Here is a 20,261-nt window from a genome sequence, read left to right as displayed (position 1 = left end):
ATTTATCCTTTGAATAATTCTGAGGAGCACCTGACAGCACAGCCAGAGGAATTATGACTGGAGATGTAGTAGAAGTGTGTGTCAGCACACTACCTGGTAATATCTTCCATGAGCTGGGAGGGGTCAGGAGGGTAGAACTTGACAGCGAAGGCAAAGTGCCACGGAGAGTCTGGTAAGAGTATTGAGAGCAGGAAGCTTAAACACATCCAGTATAACGGGAAAAAGTGTTCATTAGAAGGCAGTTTTGGAGCTCTTCTTAGCAATTTAGCTGACAACTCCAAGTACAATGAGCAACAAAGCTAGTTTTATGTCTCTGCTAATTGAATTTTAAAATATTAATCCACTACAGCTACTTGGAAAAGGCACTCACTGCGCATCTGCTTCTTGATCTCCTTGGAGGGGTCCAACCAATTCTGAAAGACAGAAGGCAGAAATCACACAGAGCAGACTGGAAACATGGCTAATGCACACCCCGGTGTCACATTTTACTCTAATTGCCGCATGTGTTCCTTATGAAAGCCTCTCCATATGGTAAACAAAGAGACTGAGCCCTCCCCTGCTGAGGCATTCAAACCCGCACAGAGCAGTCGTGTTTTATCACTGCGCCACAAACTCATTGTCAGCCAGTTACCTATGTGATCTCATAACATCGGATTGTTCAGTGAACCAGTTCACCAACAGGGGCACCATTTCAGATTTGGTTGCTGGAGCATTTCATTAGCTGAAGAGTTTGTGTGAATTCACTTGTTACAGCAGCTGTAAATCATGCTGTTTAGACAGATGTCAGCGGGAAGACAGTAACAATATTTCCCACAAGAACTCGTAGTGTGAAAAAACGATGTATACTGCTGTGAAAAAGTATTTGCTCCTTAGTTCTTTTTTTGGCACATTTGTCACAACGAAATATTTCAGAACATGAAACAAATTTGAACATTAGACAATAATAATACCAAAATTGCTCCAAGAGTTCATTGGTGACTCATCTTGGAGGTCATAAATGAACAAAAAACAACATCTAAACAACTGCAGGTCACACTCGCCTTGAGGTCAGAGTTCATGATTCAACACTGTGCATAAATGGGACTGCTGAGTAAACAGAACACAACTGGACAACATCTCACTGATTCCAGAGACTGTTGGGAAAGTATTCTGTGAACTGCCGAGTAAAAAGGTAAACTTTTGGAAGGTTTGAGTCCCATTACATCTGGCATAACACCAAGAACACCATGCCAGCATGCAAGCATGGTGATGGTCATGATCTGGGGCTGATTTGCTTCAGGACCTTGTTGTCTCTACTAGACAATCAGGGAGGCGATTATCTGGCCATCGGTTCATGCCCTGAAGCTCAAGAGCAGGACAATGATCCAAAACAGACTCGCAAGACCACCTCTGAATGAGTAAAAAAGCCAAAATTCTTCAATCTGATTGTGATGCTTTGATAAGATCGCAAAAGTGTGGGCATAAAGTCTTCAAAAGTGGTGTGAAAGACTCACTATCAGTTATTCCAAACACTTGGTTGCCTTTGCGTGATGAAGATTTTGGTTCCATTTGGGGGTTTGCAATGTTTTCTGTGTTCAATGTCATGTTTTCTTATTTTTTTTACCTTTCTCAAGGCTTCTGATGACGTCTTTTTCTGACCTTATATCCAGTTACTACTGTTATTTATGCATTGTTTCCATTATTTAATTCAACCAAGACAACCTCATAGTTGTAATTTTAATACATGATACATACTCTAATCAGAAAAGTCTGAAAAATTTATATTTTTTAAATTTAAAATAAGCAGCTTCTCTCTTTAAGCCAGCTTATCTTCTGACTGGCTGCCCCTGACTTCAGCAGGTTTGTGCTTCTGTGCGGGGGATCACAGAGGCACAAACCATTTGTCACCTTGTGGTGCACAGGCCTCGGAGTCAAGCGAAAATTTGACTTTAGAGTAAGAGTAGTATTGCTGCTAGCCAGTAAAATTGCTTGTGCAGTTTGTTTGGCCTTGAAATGAAGAAGTTCATCCCTGCGGTGAGAAACCACTTCGTCATTTATAAATAAAGTTTGTAAAAGGTGCCCAGCTTGGCTCAACTTCTAAACTAAGCTCCCCTGACTTGCCTTATCGGGTACATTACTTGTTTGTACCAGTCTCGTCCCCAAATGTCAGGCATGCCCACCATTAATCAGTGAAGTGATGTGTATGTGTAAATCCTGGCTTAGAGCAGTATGAAGCCTGAGTTTTGTCTCCAAGACAGTCCCACTTAAACATACACTGACCTCCTTATTTGGAACCCTGTCTATGTGCATCCACTGTTGTATAAATGATGTAAAATAAGCTAACACATAGTATATCCTTTGTAAACATGAATTTATTGGTTCCTGGTTTATATACTACGATGTCAACAGATCAAAATTGCAGCAACACTTTTATTATAAAGAACAACTGCATTGTTCTTAGGCTAATTTAAGGTTTTTGTGCCATAATATACTGAATTTCATATCAACAGCAGATTATTTAACAACACAAACAGTTAATGGAATGCAAAATAATCTGAAACGGCTATTTCTGCCAAACATGCAAAAATGAACCACACTGAGTCTATAGGCATGTTTGCTGGTCGGTAACTTCGTCACAGCATGCTAGCACACTCCCACTGTCAATGCTCATAAATGCCGCGTCCAAATTCATAGGCTGCATCCTCCTGAGGTCCTCCGAAGGCCGGGTAGACTGGAAGTAAACGGCTGTGAAATTGGACAGTCTAGCCTTCAGTTTTGCGTCACCGCTATCTCGGTGGCGTTTAATAAACTCGGCCGTCTGGTCCTTTCTATCTAAAATATAACAGGACACTGGCGTAAATTCTCGATCATCTCACACTTCTGTTTAATCAGTTTTCCGATTGACATTTATTCAGCTGTAATGAAAACGATGTGCCGGGGGTTCGCTGTTCTCACCGCCTCTGGAGAGCCTTGAACCTCCGGCTAGCTATCAAGCTGATGGGTGTCTCCGAAAACGTCGGAGTACTTTTGCAAATATGTGATGTCTTGATAAACCGAGCAGATATTTGACGTTTACACAGCTACTTTCTCACCTGAAAATATCTTAAAAAGTTAATTTTGTGACCCAGAAAGATTAATAAGAGTAATATTAAAACTAAGTAGCTGCTGCTATTGTTGGAAACTGGAATTGGCTGGGCCACGCTATGAATTCTGGGATATGGCCACGAAGGATACACCCGACCCATCCTTCAAATCTTGGGAAAAGGAGGACGCATTTGTCGGCCGCATTCGGAGGAGTCTGCGAATTTGGGCAGCCTTCGTCGTGTCGCTGTGACGTAATCGGCCTACAAATGCGGCCTCAGGAGGATGCAGCCCCCAAAGTTTATATTCAGCACATATAACAAGTCTGTCTACAGTGGATGTTGTGGAAGCAAAGTTAAGATGCTGCTCAAGTCATTCATAAGAATCATCTAAACTTAAACCAATCAGCAGTTACCAAGAAGTTTCAGGAGAAATCAAAACTGTGATGCTGACAGCGGAGCTAGAGGAAAGGTCAGTGGACTAGCAAAAATCTAATTAAAGAAAATGAGTTGCAATGGGTGTCTATTGTTATGTAAATTCCACCCTCATGCTTACAGACATAAAAACGGGTGTTTGAGCAATCCACGATGCAGAGAGCTGACAGTGATCTGCACTAACCTGAAAACCACACAGCAGCTGTTTCCTAATGCTGACCGTCGTCTTGACAGCTGGTACTACACGAATCAGAGTGAAACCATGAAGGGTTGTTACACTACACTGCAACTCCGTGGCCTCAACGGGGACAAACTGCAAACTGTATCTCTGACAGTTTGCCTCCTGTGTTACTCCTCTGGTGTTTAATCGAACTGCTAAAGACTAAAGAGCCGTAGCCATTCGATTGTCACCACGAATCCACCTTCGATCAGCTAAGGGTAAAGAGAACTAGTCAGGTGCTGAAAAGCAGGAAAAACTTTTCATCACTGATTCATTATTTCACACTTTGTTTTTCAACTTTACTTTCTAAAGAAATCACATAGAATAAATGTTCTCTCGGAGAGCGGAGATTGAGTTCTTGTTCCCCCAACTGAGACAGGGAAAGGGCATCTGAAATGACATTTAAATTCTCAAGCTTGTTTGGTCTACCAATCAGCACTGACCCCAGACACTAAGCTCACGCTGTGCCCTGATAAGGCCGTCTTTGATGAGACTGTCATATTGTGAGGTCCAAGATCATCCTGTGCACCTCGAGTCACAGCATGTGAGCTGACAAACTGTGTACAAGCCAATGACTGGGGCAGAGGATACGCACCAGATGTTAAAAGGGGGCTTGGTCTTGTCCTATCTTTAAAAGACTGGAGGTTCCTCTGTAGCCTGTTGTGCAATCCCATACCTACCCTCTGGGAAGACATCAATGAAAACCCCAGACCCACATCAAACACAGCACTCTCATGTGAGTTGACAGCCAGGACCCATCAGGTCCGTATTAATTATACGATTATATGATAAGTCTGGTCTGCACACCTTATAACAAAGCAACAACAATCCGTGACTAACATATTCAGACCTTCGTTTCAAAATGTCAAAAAGGTTGGTGTGCTGACTGGAGATTAACGTTAGAGCCCATTTATCAGGAAGTAATTAAACTTCAGATGATGGAAAAAAAGAGTGAAAGAAAAAAGTGATTCTGACAAAGTCAAACGAAAGTCAAGTGACACAAAAACAAGCAAGATAATGCCACAAATCTTAAGGGTCAGTTCACCCGAGAGATTACTTCCACTGAGATATTGTTCAGAACTGTAAACACACAGATTCACTCTATGTGAGGCTGTTTCAGCTGTAATAACCAATATTTTTCTAATAACTTGTGAGTTATTTTAACTTATTATGAGTACATGAGAACAAAGATGTGCTGCTCATCATGAATAATTTGAAAAGTCCCCTAAGGTACCAAATGATGGACAAGTTAGTAACTATCTAGTGAACATGTAATCAAATTAAATGCTAATTTTGTGTCTGATCTATGCATGTCTTGCTATCTTAAAAGAAAAGCACTGCCTTATTTAGCCAGTGCTCTTTGTTATGGCTACACCACTACAATACATCCAGTCAACATTATTAATACATGTGGTTTCTGATTACTCTTTCCTTTGGGCAATAGAGTCACTCTATGCTAACCATCAGTGAAACTTGCTTGCTGGGTGATATAGGTTGCAAAGATGTGGTGCTCTATCTCACACCCTCCATGTGATTGTGTTTGTTACTAGCAGCGTTCATCTGTAGTTTGTATGGAAGGGCCTGTCTCGTCTGCAAACACTCACTAAGTGGTAGTGAAACTGTCAGGAAACAAACCGTGGAAGACCACATCAATCTGCTAGCGACCAGAGCAATCACAAGGAGCTTTGTCGTTTAGCACTCACCTATTTCACCCAGTGACACCCAGCAAAAACTAGCCAACTGGCCTGGAATATACCTTCTTTCCTTACTGGAGTTACTGATGTTGCCATGAGGTAGCTGATCAGTCTCTAGGCCTGTGTAAATGAATCCTTATATTCATCGTCTTAGTTCGCACTGAACTAATGTGCATATTTACTGCTCTAACTCACATTTTCGTTTATGTTACATGATCACTAAACGCAGCAATCAGCTACTTGTATCTTTAGCAGCACCAAGTGGCAACATCAAGGCTTGAAATTCAGCACATCTAGAAATGATTTAATGCCGTTAGACTCCTATGTTAATTGCTAACTATATTTTATAACCCATCCATCTGGATAAAAGGCAACGGCTGCTGTGATTGACAGGTGTTGAGACACCTGCAGCTGTAGCCGATAGCTGTCTGCCATACTTCACCTCTGCTAATTAAACTGACTGAACTGGACCTCTAGACCCTCTTTGTGATGTTCGTGTCTTTTGTTGCATTTTTAACAGAAATATCTCACAGAAAAATGGTCCCATGTGGTACAGCCTGTCAAGAAGGTTGTGCTTCAGTTCAGCATTTATTAATCTGCTGCTTAGCATTATTTAGCAGATATGTGTGCAGTTTATGAGGGCAGTCTGCTAATCGATCTTTTTAACTGATTACTGCGTACCTAATACATTTCTAAAAACCTAGTCAAACAAATCCATGCATGGTTAGACAACCAACACTGAGAACCTTTCTCCTTTATCTAATTTCAAATAAAAAAAATACTCAATAAGGTAATTTTATTAGCTAATTAGCCTGTGCGACCTAAAAGTTAAAACTTGCCTTTAGCTATTGCCTGAGAAAAAGCAGAAAGTCATCCTGATTACTCTTCACCTTGCCATAGTCATAAATGAAAGAAACAGCAAAGTCACTGAAGTCATTTTGATCTAACTTTTCTTTTTAGCTCTTCAATTTTTTCTCAACTGTGCTCTTAGCTGGGGCCCGTGGATATTTAACTCAACCCATGAAATTATTCTACCTCCGGAGCAGCTCTGCCTCTGAGAAATATTTCTATCACCAAATTTCATATATGCATCTTGCAAAGAGTAGAGGAGGCATTTTCATTTCTTCTTCAACTGTACAACTTATTCAAATGTCTTTTGTCCAGGCCCCGACTTTAGCACGGACATTTCCATTTTCCATTCTTCTCTGAATGATGGACCCCAGAGAGTGCCAGCAAAAAACTGGGAGGAATACAGATTGTTTAGCGAGCATTGTTTATGCACTGAGAGGTAACTGTGGTACACAACTCACTGACCTTCTGGCTGTCTGTGTCGGCAAAGGTCAGACCAAAGTAGTCTTTCTCCAGCAAGTTAAGGTGTTCACACACCATGTCCATCAGGGTCTGTCCTTTGGAGTGTTTCTGCAAAGACAAACATACATGACATAAAAGTGTGGAAAAAGGTCAAGAGAGAGAGAAACAGTCCCTGCTATATTTTTGACTATCGTACGTGCATACTCTAAGTGCCTTTTACTGTAATAGTTAGCTTTTAATCAGGAAAGAACTGGGTTACTAATACACTATCAGACTTTATTAGGCAGCAGGGCTTTTTAAGGTTCTCTGGACCCAAACACAATTTAATAACTCATTTGGTGCAGTTATACAGTCACTGCGACATGCTGCAGAATACTAGACTTTGCACTACAGGCAGAGATTTGATACTTACTATTGACAGAACTCAAGGTGAATTTTAGTAATATTTCCTGTCACATTAAATAAACACGCTTCTGTGTGTGTGTGTCCACAAACACACAATACAAAACAAAAGAAAATATTTTCTGTCACACTACTGAAGGCACAGTCAGCCATATTTGGTAGAGATCTATTTATTCTGGTGTATGCAAACTGCAAGCATGGAGTTCAATAAAAATAAATCTGCAGGAGAAATGTAGAAGATTCAGGATCAAAAGCTGCAAAACTGATTAGGCACCAATTTGGGTTAAAGGTCTAGAAGAGCACTCAAAGGAGGGAACACACTGGCTGCAAAGTTCAGTTTTTTGGTTTGTTTGTTTTTTAATTCAACTATTAAAAAGAATCTTTTATTTTATTTTACATTTATGTTAGTTTATCCCATTAATTTGAACCTCTGAAAATGAAGCACTATGTATAAAAATTGCATTTTACACAAACATTCTGTAAATCCTTTGAATTATAGTTGAAAGTCTGGACTTCAATCACATGTCTGACTTACAGCTCACTGTGGTGATGCACGGAGGCAAAACTACAAAACATCAAAGACTGTAGGCTGCTGTATACTCTTGCCGAATTTTGTCCATCATAACAATTTTGACATTTCCTTTGAAATCCGTACCACTGCATTCCTAAAATAGTGGAACGTTTGACTCAAATCCAAAAATGAAAACCTCAAAACCTCATAAATAAAAAAATCAGGAGGTCAGTTAGCAGGATGCAAAGGAATGATGTTGAATGACTGCCAAAAAAATGCAGACAGTCATGGCTGTGACCATATTAATTGGCATATAACTATGTACGAATATCTTTAAACAAGCAGCGCATATTTCACTGGGCTGGGCTGCATATACGGATTATAAAGGGAATATAATATTAGGAGTACAATTTGTGCATGGGCTTATACTCCATAGTAAATATAGAACAAGAAAAACGCTTTATAAGTATGCATACACAGTTTTATCCTTTCACAAGGCCTACTTTAAGAGGTGACAAGATTGAGCGAGGAGTTGCCAGGGAAACTGAAGCAGTTTTTTCCTTGTGCTGTCTGTTTCCTTAATATCTCAAGGGTAGAGCTTGAAAAAGTATTTTTCCTTTTCGTCACAATGAGTGAAGGGAGGTTGGTGGAGGAACACTTGGGAAGTGCTTCTAAGCTCTCATCTTGTCAGTCAGCGAGTCCCCGACAGCAGCGCTGTTTATGTACAACGAGAGCACGCTGCCATCGGAGGCGGCACAAAGAATGAAATAAACAAATCACTGGAGTCTTAATAAGCCATGACTGAAGTGATCCCGTCTATTTGCTCTCTGCTCCGGTGCAATTAAACAGTAAAATTTAAAAAAAAAAAAAAAAACACCTCAATAGACGGGGAAATCTTGGATGTCAACTAACCAGCCATTCCACCCAAAATGGCCTCATTCAACACATCAGCATGACCAAGCATGAAGGAAGGGGCTGGGTGAGAGAAGTGGGTAAGGGTGTGGTGTGTCCTTCCCTGTTCAAGGGCCGCAGGGAGGCTCAGAGAATTACTTAACTCGTGAGTACCACCTCCTCCAGTGAAAGTGCTCCCAAGGTGTATCCTGCCTCCTCACAGGTTCCTCATGATTACTCCTGGAAGTATGAGGAAGGTTCAAAAACTTCTATCCTAGCAGGAACAAGCCTGTAGTCCGAGACCGTCGGCAAACTAGACTTTTACAAAACGTGTGTAGGTAGACAAATATCCAGAAGTGCACTTACAATACCAAAGCTTTCATAAGCATGATGCTGTTGTCTGTTGAGGTGTGGATAAAACCCAGATGTTTTCACAGTGCTCGGAGAGGTTGGCACCAGAACACCAATGCTGATGGTCTTACTTCACACACTCTTGTAAATGAACAGCCCCCCTCCTCCGTCATCACACCACATACACAAGGTTTCACGCACTTGTGCGTTAGTGTCCTGAGGGTTGCTTCACGATAATATTTTTCTTCCATTTTCTCCTTGACTGCACCGGGTCTCCGATCATGTAATAGGTATATAGATTTCTTTACACCCAGTTAGTAGCCTGTGCTGGAGGCTTTTTATTAAAAAATGCAATGAAATCAGAATTTATTGACACCTTTGGGAATTACTCAGTACAACTGGGTAGCATCACACTATAATTTTGGTCAATATTTTAACCAAATTATTTAATATGATCATGTAACCATGTGATTCTTGAACTTAAAGACGAGTGCTTTTACAGGAGAGTTCAATATATCAGTGCCAGGTGGCTATAAAGAGAGTTTCAGGCTCTAAGTTGCTTTATAATAGTTAATATACATGAAAGTTATTTAAACTCAGTAAACAACAAAATGCGCCTGCCTGTTCTGCAGTTTACTATTTTCATTTGCCTTCAGCATACTACTGAACTGTGTCACTGGAGCTTAAAGGGACATGCTAACCACTGGCAACCTGAAAATGATTTGTAAACTAAAAACAGCCATAAAAAATTCAGTTTCTGTTCAAAAACACTGCCTGTAAGCATCACTGCCAAGTAACCATAAGGTGAACATAAAGAGAACAAATAGTAGGATCTGCTGCATGGAGGAATTACTAATGTAAACGAAGAACATGTTCACAGAAACGCCTTTCCACCGTCCTCTTTGCAAAATAAGGAGCGTAAGAATACAGAATTGTAACAAAGGACAGTTTTCTTTGAAATGTGGTGTGTAGATACTTTCTTTGGATCGCATTAGAGTAACACTGTGAGGAATCCTGGAGTTATTTGTGAGCAGGGAATATCCTTAAATATGAAAGAAATACATGGGGCTGTTTTCTTAAATTTGCACAATATTTCTAGTTCGAAACATCCTGTCTAAGAGTGATGGTGAAAAACTAGCTGAAGGCTCGACTACTATAATTCATAATTATCAGATGAGTCTAAAATCTCCCTGAAAACCCCTCAGTTGATCCAGATAAAACTGAATTGAACTGAACTGAATTAGACTCTTGGTCGCGAGCGCAGTTATTCCTTCTGTGTCCATGTGCTGTGCATGTGCCGGTGGTTGCTAGGGTTCGGGGGAAGCAGAAAAGTGATGCGATGTGGTGCAACACTTGTGTCTTTGCAGCAATATCTGCTGTAATGCTATTTAGAATCGCTAAAGGGGCAAAAACTGATCTATTGTCGGTTTCCAAAGCATGTTTACAAGATGTTACAAAAATCTGTTTTACCCCACCCTAGAATATTCTTCACAGTTCAGATTTAAAGTTTTTCCATTAGAAAACAATGGCTGTACAATGGATGGTTATTTTTATTACAGAGATTTTTTGAATTTCTAGGATTTCATTAGTTTGTTGCTAATGAACAGTTTCTGGATGGAGTTTGCTAATCGAGTGTGTCATCCAAATACAGTCAGTCTTAGCTCCAAAATACATCAAATGAAACTCCAGAAACCAATGGCTACATCCATCTGTTGTAACACTGTGCCCGCTAAGCTTTTGTACACACACGATGGCTCCAGACAGGCTATTCACTTCCTGATTTTTGATGTACATCCACACAGATTTCTTTTGAGTGGGATAAAAAGTTAAAACGTCACATAGCTTGAAATATTGCTGCCCAGTCATCTCCACAGTCAAGTAACTGAATATAACGACATCTTTCACATCCTGAAGAGATATTTTAGCCAAAAAAAGATAGGCCTCCTCTGCCTGAGGTGCATGCTGCTGCTAGTCATAAAACTCCAAGTTCACGTTCAAGTCGACGCCTTGTATTTATCTAAGGAAATAGACTTACATCTATCGCTTCTGTCCTCACTTATGCATGCATTCAGTTTCCCTTCTCAGCAAGCGGCAAATGCCCTGTTTCACTCTGTAGTGTAATGACGACACATCTCTTGTGTGGAATGAAGACTTTAAACTGCATTATTTTTTTTGTCTCTGTGTGTATTACAGAAATGTGTAACATTTCTTTGAATTCACCCTCTGGTGAGTTCTCAGCATGGCACCCTCGCTTTTATTCTTTTTGCCCCTTTTATCCGCTTTGTGCAACACTATACAACACACACAACTGCCCACAGAGGGAACCAACAACAAAGGGAAAGACATAATGTTCCCTTTTTCCAACTGTTTGCTCAAAGCACGATAAGCCTAATTCCAGAAAACGTGTAAATGCAAATTGTTTTCCGTCTGGCGTACCTCAGTTTCTCCTTCGAACTCGGAGGAATCCAGTAGGGTCACTTTAAAGGGGGCTGTTTTAAGCCGTTTGGAGCCTTTCTGGGGAGATTTGAGGTTCTTGTTGGGAGACGTCTTTTCAGACATGTCATCGGTTTCTCTGTGTCCATCCATGTGCTTGTTCTGGTCCTTTACATGTAAATATAAAAGAATATACAGAAAATGAAATGACAGATTTAAAAGTGTCAAAAACAGAACAGACACTTGAATCTGTTCAAATGTTTTCACACTTTAAAATGGCAGTTTCACGCATACTGCTAGACTAAGTCCAATAATGACAAATACATTATAATATATATCTGCTGTAAATGGGCCTGAGTTTCAGTCATTAAAGTAATCGCTAAACAACAATCTGAAATGAAATACAACCACTTTGCTCTACAAGAAATAAAGTTATGGCAACATGAAAGAATCTTGTGCTGAAATATGACAAAATAAGTGGATGAAAGCTCTGTCCTGAGAAGACAGTCTGGACAAAAACTATTTTTTAAGTGTGAGAGTTGTATTTTGCAAAAATCTGTGTGAGTTATGAGCTTCAGTGCCAAACTGTCAGAAAACACAAATATATTCAATAAAACAACAAAAACAAAAAATCCATAAACACAAATCATTTTTGCAGACACATAAACATAAAACAGCTGAGTTATATTTAGATACATTTCAACATCAGTAGTCAGACCTGCATTATACAGTGGTGGCTATAAAAAGGCCTGTGAGCTGGTGACAATTTCTCACCACACCCACTAAATAGCAACTGCTGCTAGCGAACAAAACCGACAGCCAAAACTTTTCTTCTTCTTTCTTACACTTCTAAGTAGTATATGGTTCGACACGTCATAATGTCTAGTAATGATGTTCACCGGAAAGACTTTAAATCTCGTATACCCCAAATTGCAATATGTCATGTTATGAACATTAGTAACATTTGTTAAGTTAGCATGACTGCCTGAATAGTTTAATTCATATAAATACATTTATTTCTTCTCCACCATTTTGGACATGTGACAATCTTGGTGACAATCTAGGATTAAGTGAATAAGCCCGACCACACAGGCCTAGAGACGGGTATGAAGTGGCTGGAGGAGGTTGATGGCAGTTCCCGGGAAAATGATTACTGCAGCTCCAGTTACACAGACCTACAGACTTTCAGTCACCTATTGCAACCGTACAGCAGTCACTTTGCTCACTAGCACATTGCAACAGTTTGCTTTTCTTTTTTTTACAGCACATTGTGTTTTGCGTCCTGATTGTAAGGTGGCCCTGAGAGGCCAAATGGACTGCAACTTCAGAAAACACTTGCAAAAAGAAAAATGCTGCAAAAAGAAAAACACTTGCAAAAAGAAAAACGCTGCAAAAAGAAAAACGCTGCAAAAGCACACAAAGCACAACGGAAATAGGAAAAAAGACAACGGAAATGTTTCTGGGGAGACAATAACCGGACGGACCAGTTGCACGAACCAAAACATGCTAACAAGTGCACTGGGACTGGGAGACACTTCAAAGAAGTGGAGCGGCCAAAGAGTAAACTTTCAAAAGTAAGTTCTGAATATTATGTCACTTATTTATGTGCAAATGTTTAATAATGAGGAACATTAAAACATTACTGTTGGCCACATGCCGGCAAAGTTATGTGACATTAGCGATGTTTGTACTTTCAGCATTTACTTTGTTTTAAAGCCTTTACTTTATACGCCGTTAGATAGTCGACCTTAATCTTACAGAGAATCTGATGATTTTGTGGATAATTAAAGTCAGTCATATATCCACAAACACAACAGGCTGAAAGTCAGTGATGCTGCTCGGTTTGCAGTCCTGAATATCACGGCACAAGCAGGATTCACTGCACTGCTAATGTTAGCTATGTTATATTGCTGCCTCTGTTCGGTGGTGTCGAGCCAAACGGACTTTAACGTGCGTTTGAACGAGCTGACGGTTCACTCGTTAAGCTGAAAGAAAGATGCTTTAATCACAGGAGTCACACATGTGTCCACTGTACCATCTGGGAACTCTTCTTGTTTAGCACTCGTAATAACACAAACACTAAATCCTCCTGTTTGTAGCAGTGTATACACCTGAGACTGTCACCTGTCTGTCTGTCCTGCACTCTCTCTCTGTTTCTTTCTCTCTGATTGTGGAATAAAAGTATGAACATTCATTTATAAGTTACACTTGTGTTTGAATCCTGCAGCTTATCATACATTTGATTTCCATGTGTGACAACTGCAAGTGTCCAGAGTGAGGACAGACTGAGGGACCCACTGCTGCACATCATCTGTGAGGCTTTGCACCCCTGATGATCCACCAGGACAAACTCAGCAGTGTGTGAGGAAGAGGAGGAGGAAGAGCCAGCAGCAGCTGACAGATGGAGAGAATAGACAGACTGTTCCCTGTTTGTGAAGGACTGCTAGAAAAGTTTAACATAACTAATTGTCTGTCCTGAATCAGTCTTATTAGGTAATGTTCAAATAATTTTATCATTCCAGTGTTTTCAGTGTGGGAGAAAGTACTCAGGGCCTTCAAGTTACACACTATGAAAGGCAGCAACAAGTTTAATATTCAGAAACCTAAAGTATGTATCAGCAGCAGAATGGAGCTAAAAATAAATGTTTGTTTCAGTTCTATGAAGCTTTGAGTATTTTGGATTAGTAGCACTGCTGTGTTTGTTGCATCATATTGCTGTAATTTTTTATATGCTTTGTATATTCTGAGGCAAGTTGATCTATAGTGTTACATCATATTCTATAAGGATGTTATGCGTTTGGATGCTTTCTGCCCAGTTTGACCCATTTAACAGAAGTCAGCCTGTTTAAGGCTCTGATATCTATTCTGTATGACTTAAAGCAGTTATGACATGGTCTGATTTTCTCACCCAATAAAGGAATATTTAATATATCAGTCTACTCTTCATTCTATCAGAAACAGTTATCACAGCTCGTACATTTGCTTTTTCCACACATATTGAGCCAAATTTAGTAATGCCAACATATTAAAAGAACAATATTTGTCTCTTATATATAATACATCTATATATACACTGTCACAGATACTTGTCTTTAAGTGAAGATTTAAGGTGATAGGAAATATAAATAAATGCAACTTGAATCTTTACTGAAGCTCAGTGTTTGGCACAGAGTTCATGTTCACTGCTGTAATAACTAATAATGATTAATATAATATTGGCCATATTATATTTACATTACCAAAGTGAGATGACTTTAGTCTCATGAACAACATTAGCTAATTGTTATTTACTAGCTAATCTTAAATGACTGTTCAGTACAGAAATGAAGCCCAAAAATCATGTTTTACAGTCCTGTGGTCTCAGCCTCAGATACTTATCAAATCACACAGAGCTCATGTAGAAACAAATGTACAAAATATGTTCTCCTTCATTTCTGTCAAACAAAGCTGTATGAAACGTTTCCAGCTGTTAGTATCATGGTTGCTAGGCAACCTGGGCAGCGCAACGGAGGCTAGACCGTCCCATCTCACAAGCCTACAAGCCTCACACTTCCGGCCTCAGCGGTCTTTGAGTGCGGCCCTTGAGGACCGTTAAGGCTGCGTACTTTAACGCTGCAGACCCTGAATTGGGAAACAGTCCCTGAATTGGGATACAGCCATACATACATGTTTTGGTTCGTGCAACTGGTCCGTCCGGTTATTGTCTCCCCAGAAACATTTCCGTTGTCTTTTTTCCTATTTCCGTTGTGCTTTGTGTGCTTTTGCAGCATTTTTCTTTTTGCAGCATTTTTCTTTTTGCAGCATTTTTCTTTTTGCAGCGTTTTTCTTTTTGCAGCATTTTTCTTTTTGCAAGTGTTTTTCTTTTTGCAAGTGTTTTTCTTTTTGCAGCATTTTTCTTTTTACAAGTGTTTTCTGAAGTTGCAGTCCGTTTGGCCTCTCAGGGCCACCGTATTTGATTGGCTGTAGACCATTGTCAATCAATCTCGTGCCGTGTCTCCTGTACAGTACAGAATGCGTTCAGCTTGTCAAATTTAGCAGTGTGCAGTGTGACTCTATAGTGCTGTACTGTATGTCTGTCAGTTTTCTCCCCAACAAACACAAGAATGTCGATGAAATGTTTTGCACCACCACCGCAGGTGCCTTTGGTTTCATTCTATAATACTGGACTTATTTTTCTACAAAGGTGTTTAAACAAGAGAGAAAAATGTGAAAATGTTCATGCCTGTCTGAGAAAAGTGTATAAAGTGCAATGAGGGGTTTTACAGCCTTAAAACATCTATAATAATTGTAAAAAAAAAATTAAGTTGGCTACTTCGCGGATTTCACCTATCGCAGGTTATTTTTAGAATGTAAGTCCCGCGATAAACGAGGGACCACTATTTTTCAGTTTAGCTTTTACTTAGAACAGTTCCAAACTTACTATATAAAAGCTATTATATCATGTTTTTCCAAATGGCAGTGTGTTTTTACTGTGTTTCCACCAACTAGATTTCTGTAGCATTAACAGTAGCCTAGTAGCACTATGAGATCCATGCTGACCTGTTTCGCTATTTTACTGTCAGAGGCTGAGTCCTGCATGTCTGCTGCTTCCCCCTGCTGTCCGGGAGGACTCCTTGTTTGCGTTCTTCACCTCTGACTCGAGGCCTTCCTCTGTCACTTCAGCAAAGTAACACCAACCTGAGAAGAGACAGGAGCATTGCAAATATATAATATCAAGTTTATAATGAAAAATAACTGCGTGCAGGGGTTCCAATGCTATATCGACGTCATTAATCGTTCCCCTCTTTAAAAAAGAAAAAGAAAAATTTTAGAAAGTGAAACATTCTAAACACAATTGCATGTATTCCCAAACCATAACGGCGCCTTCATTATAAATTCTAAAAGCTATGCTTTCTTTGTAAAACACCACTTGCAAAGACATAATTCATGCTGCCGTCAAGGGCATTTACTTTAATTATAAAATCCCTCACTGAGCCAGATAGTGATCATCTATTTAAGCAAGGCAAGTTCTGACACTCAGGCGACGAAAACCAGAAAAAAGTAAATCAGGTTGTGAGCGCTATAGTCAGTATTTGCTTCAAATACCAGCTGTTAAAGAGAAAAAAAGGTAACAGTAGGAGATTACTTATCCATCAGCAGCTACGCCTGTAATTCTTCAGTCTGTCTGATTTGAGTGCATATGTGCGCAGAAGTTATTAAACCTAATAGTCCATTGTTCGTCACATAAAGAAAATATTCTACCTAATAAATCTAAAAATGCATAGAGAGCAGCAGACGCTTTGTTTCAGTTATGTAGGTTTATTATGTATCATCAGCGATTGAAGTCAAGTGTTAATTTTCCTGGATATTCGTTGGAGCTTGCTGTCTTTAGTTGCAGGGTATTATAGGTGTGGGTGGATAGAACAATAACCGCAACTGCAGTCACACAGCAGAGCAGCCAGTTATATCGGTTTGCAGAGGTGTGTACTGTTAGCACGTCTAAACAGAGGCCCAGAAGATAAACACTTAAGACACTCTCACAGACACCTCTGCACTAGTTAGAAACCACAGCGTAGAAATGTTGCAGCAGATGCATTGTTGAATTACTATTCTACCAACTTAATGCAACAAGTAAAGGTTCAGTTTATTTAATTGGATCAGGAATCAGAGCAGTAAGCATCCATTGCAAAACTGGTAGGTTAGCATTTGCATGGATGCATATTTTTGTGTCAGTTTTATCTAACTAGTGACTAAACAAGGTTTTTTTTTTAAAGTAAAAATCACAATATTTCCTTCTAAACTGTAGTGGAGTAAAGAAATAAAAGTGAAACTAAATAAAAATACAACTACATAAAAACTGTAGTCTTATATATCTTATCTTAGATTAGTTTAGCCTGTTTTAGCTTAGATTAGCTTAGCTTGTCTTAGATTATCTTAGGATGTGTTAGTTTATCTACATCAGTGGAGAAGTCTGCGTTAAAGGCTTACTTCCACAGCTCACTAAACAACACACAATACTCGCAAATTAAATTTATACAAAAACAGAGGTAGGTGAAAATTTAGGCTGGAGTTTTCCAGGGTTTATGTGGCATTTCACCTTGCTTTAGCAACATTTCTGAGTCTGGAGTGGTAATTAGTGAGCTTTAGCCTGTTTCTCTCTTTTTCTAGGCTTTGTGCTCAGTTCAGGAAGAAGTTTTCCAGGCTGATATGAAAGAGGTTTTCCCCTAAAATGCCTGCGTGTTCAGGTTATTGTGTAACAGTCACAATATGTGCAGTAAATAGCCAGTGTTATATATGGTATGGAGCAAACATGCATCAACAAAACAGGCTGTCTCGTATAAAATGACTAATGGAGAGGATACATCAAGGACTTCTGTTTGCAATATCCCCCCCATCTCCTGGCACCATATTACATTTTTTTTTCAGTTTTAAACAAGGAAGCTTTTTGTGACTCAGATTTTGTTTGTAGTACTTAGAAACGCCATCACAGGAGAGGTATTCTGTTCACATTGTAGGTTTTCTGTGTAATAATTTATGTTCTCTTCTGAGAAGTCTTGTTTCAGCGCTGAGGCTTCATGTTTAATGTCTCGGAAGCCCACGTGGGTTAGATACATTTACGTGCGAGATGCAAAAATAAAAATGACACTGTGTGCACTGCCTAGTCGTCTGTTAAAAGGGAACAGGCAGCTCTGCCTGCCAACAATGGATTTCTCACTGTATGATTGCTGAACATTAGCGGAGAGCAGCGATTTAAGTATGAAGCTTCTGAAGCCGTGAAACATTTTAGTGCGAATGGCCCAGATACACACTAGTTAAAACTTCCTGCTCCTGCTTTTATTTTTGCAATTTACTGAACAATGAAGAAGCTGCTCATTATTTTTCAGTCTAGGGGCGAATTAAAACAAAAAAAGATGACCCAGGAACACGTTCTTCCTTAACCTTTAATCAAAAGAAGGCAGTGTACATGATGTGTAAGCATAGCAGGAAAAATGCTTGCGTTATACAGAAGTCCCCAGAAGGCCTGTGCTGTATATAATCCATACTGTATATGACCCTGGAGGTCTCTATGCCCCACAAGCAGCAAATCACATCAAAATAATGCACCTGAGGATTGTAGGCAATCACAGCCAGCATGGGCAGCACAACCGGTTCACACTGGTTCAGAGGAAAAGACAGTCCCCTCCCGACTCCCAACCAGAGGTCTTGACATACACGCACGTGTTTAAAGGAGTGTGAACCCCTCCTCTCACTCCTCCTCCTCCTCCTGGTCTGCAGCTCTATCACAACTGCACCATTACTTACAATCACAGCAAATTGACAGAAATGAATTCTCCTCCTTGGGGACAAAAGTGAAGCGTGGACTGGTATGTCTGCTCAGGGCCTCATTTCCTCCTCGCTGTCTGATCCAGCTGAGTACTGAGGTATGAGGTGCCAAATCAATTTTCTGTCACTGGCTGGATCGTGGGTATGACTGCCAAGTAAACTTCCCCGAGTGAAGAGGTAAAGCTCAGGTATCGCATTCTGACCGAGGAGGAAGCACAACACCGGCGTCCTCCCCCGGTCCAATTCAGTCAAGCCGAAAATACCGAGCCTCTCCCCTGCGTGCTTTACAGGTGCGCGCTTTCTCATTCTGTCCAAGAGAAACAGAAGCTGACGTGCCTCCCCCACCACCACCACCATCACCGTTTAAGATCCATCTGGGCTACATGACACGGTGCATTCATCTACAGCCGTTTCTGTGAATATATCTGTCTCAGTTGTGCTGTGTTCACAGCAACAAATTACCTGAGAGCAGCGCCGCTCTAACAGTGTCTGTTCACGGCTGTGGACGTTTTTCACTCTCACTTCAAACACGTTAGCAAGCCCACAGCCAAGCGTGACACATTTTATAACCATACTCAGATCGATAGCTACTGTTGCTTTTGAAGGGATATCTTTGATTCACGCCAGCCGATACTGAGAAAGCCTGTCGAGGACGCGCGTTCAAGCAGGTAACACGTAAGAGAGAATACAAATCACACGATCCGGAGCGGGCTCGGCGCTCGATGGGGTCTCTTATTGAGACATCTCTTGAAATCAGATTAATTACCAAATTAACACAGATTGATGTCACAGAGCGAGGCAGTCAAGCTCTGCAAAGGCATTAATTTCCTGCAACAGACTATTACCCACAACAGTCTCGATCACCGCTCTCACCGAGACCTCTGCGGAGGAGAAGAAAGAATCTGAGAGTGCAGAATGTGCTGCATGCTTCCTTTGTTGTACGCTGGGTGCAGTTTACTGACAAGGTCTGCCTTTGATATCTGCCATCAGTAATAATAATTCATTACAGGGACCGGTGTATTGTTTCCTCAGAGGGTTATGACACGCTACTTTTCCCTAACAAGTGCAGCCTTTCCCTCGTGTTTCTTCTGCCTCTTTCTCTTCACTCTCATCAGAGCTGAGCTTTCATCTAAGCTAGCCAAGTGGAGGGAAAACGAGGGAGGGAGCACGCACGTCTGTGGAAGACTACTGGCTCGGCTCCGAGATGCAGTTGCCATGGTAACGGCATAGAGCGCCTCTTTTTTTTTTTTCTTTCTTTCTTTCACGCCCGCTCTCCTCTGTTTCTCCAAAGAGGAGTGACAGAGAAACAGCAAGACCGAGCGAACGAGGAGGGAAAGATGAGAGGCCAAAAGATGAGGCGGCTAGGAAGACGGGCGGATGGGGGTGGAGAGGTTGGGATCGAGGATAAACGGAAAAGAAAAGAAATTACAAGAGGCAGGAAATAAGCTGATGTGGCACCGCAACTCAGAGGAAATGTCAAGCAGCCTTTCCTCTGATTTTGCGTCGGACGAGCTGCGCACAGGGACTGACATTGAGGCTGCAGGCCACCTCCTGCTAACCTCCTTCTCCTACATGCTGAGCAATGAGAACCCTGTGCTCACCACTCTTTGCTAATCCCATTGTACAATCCACCACTCTGGATTGTACAATAG

At 40.6% G+C, this 20,261-nt stretch overlaps 1 protein-coding gene across 3 annotated transcripts in view; it reads right to left on the bottom strand.

The window, feature by feature from the left end:
* Positions 1 to 20,261, bottom strand: part of LOC146386461 (band 4.1-like protein 1) — a 100,568-nt gene that overhangs the window by 26,708 nt on the left and 53,599 nt on the right. For all 3 annotated transcript variants that reach the window (XM_084927520.1, XM_084927521.1, XM_084927522.1), the window contains exons 2-6: positions 15,847 to 15,984; positions 11,311 to 11,475; positions 6,723 to 6,827; positions 371 to 413; positions 94 to 169 (exon numbers count right to left, since the gene is read on the bottom strand). In XM_084927520.1, coding sequence (XP_084783646.1) covers positions 94 to 169; positions 371 to 413; positions 6,723 to 6,827; positions 11,311 to 11,475; positions 15,847 to 15,885 — 428 coding nt within the window. In that variant the 5' untranslated portion in view covers positions 15,886 to 15,984. The remainder of the gene's footprint in view (positions 1 to 93; positions 170 to 370; positions 414 to 6,722; positions 6,828 to 11,310; positions 11,476 to 15,846; positions 15,985 to 20,261) is intronic.

This window comes from Perissodus microlepis, chromosome 5, assembly GCF_051167445.1.
Source record: "Perissodus microlepis isolate ML-2025 ecotype Zambia chromosome 5, ASM5116744v1, whole genome shotgun sequence".
NCBI classification, from domain to species: Eukaryota; Metazoa; Chordata; class Actinopteri; order Cichliformes; family Cichlidae; genus Perissodus; species Perissodus microlepis.
This window is presented reverse-complemented; position numbering and strand designations above follow the sequence as displayed.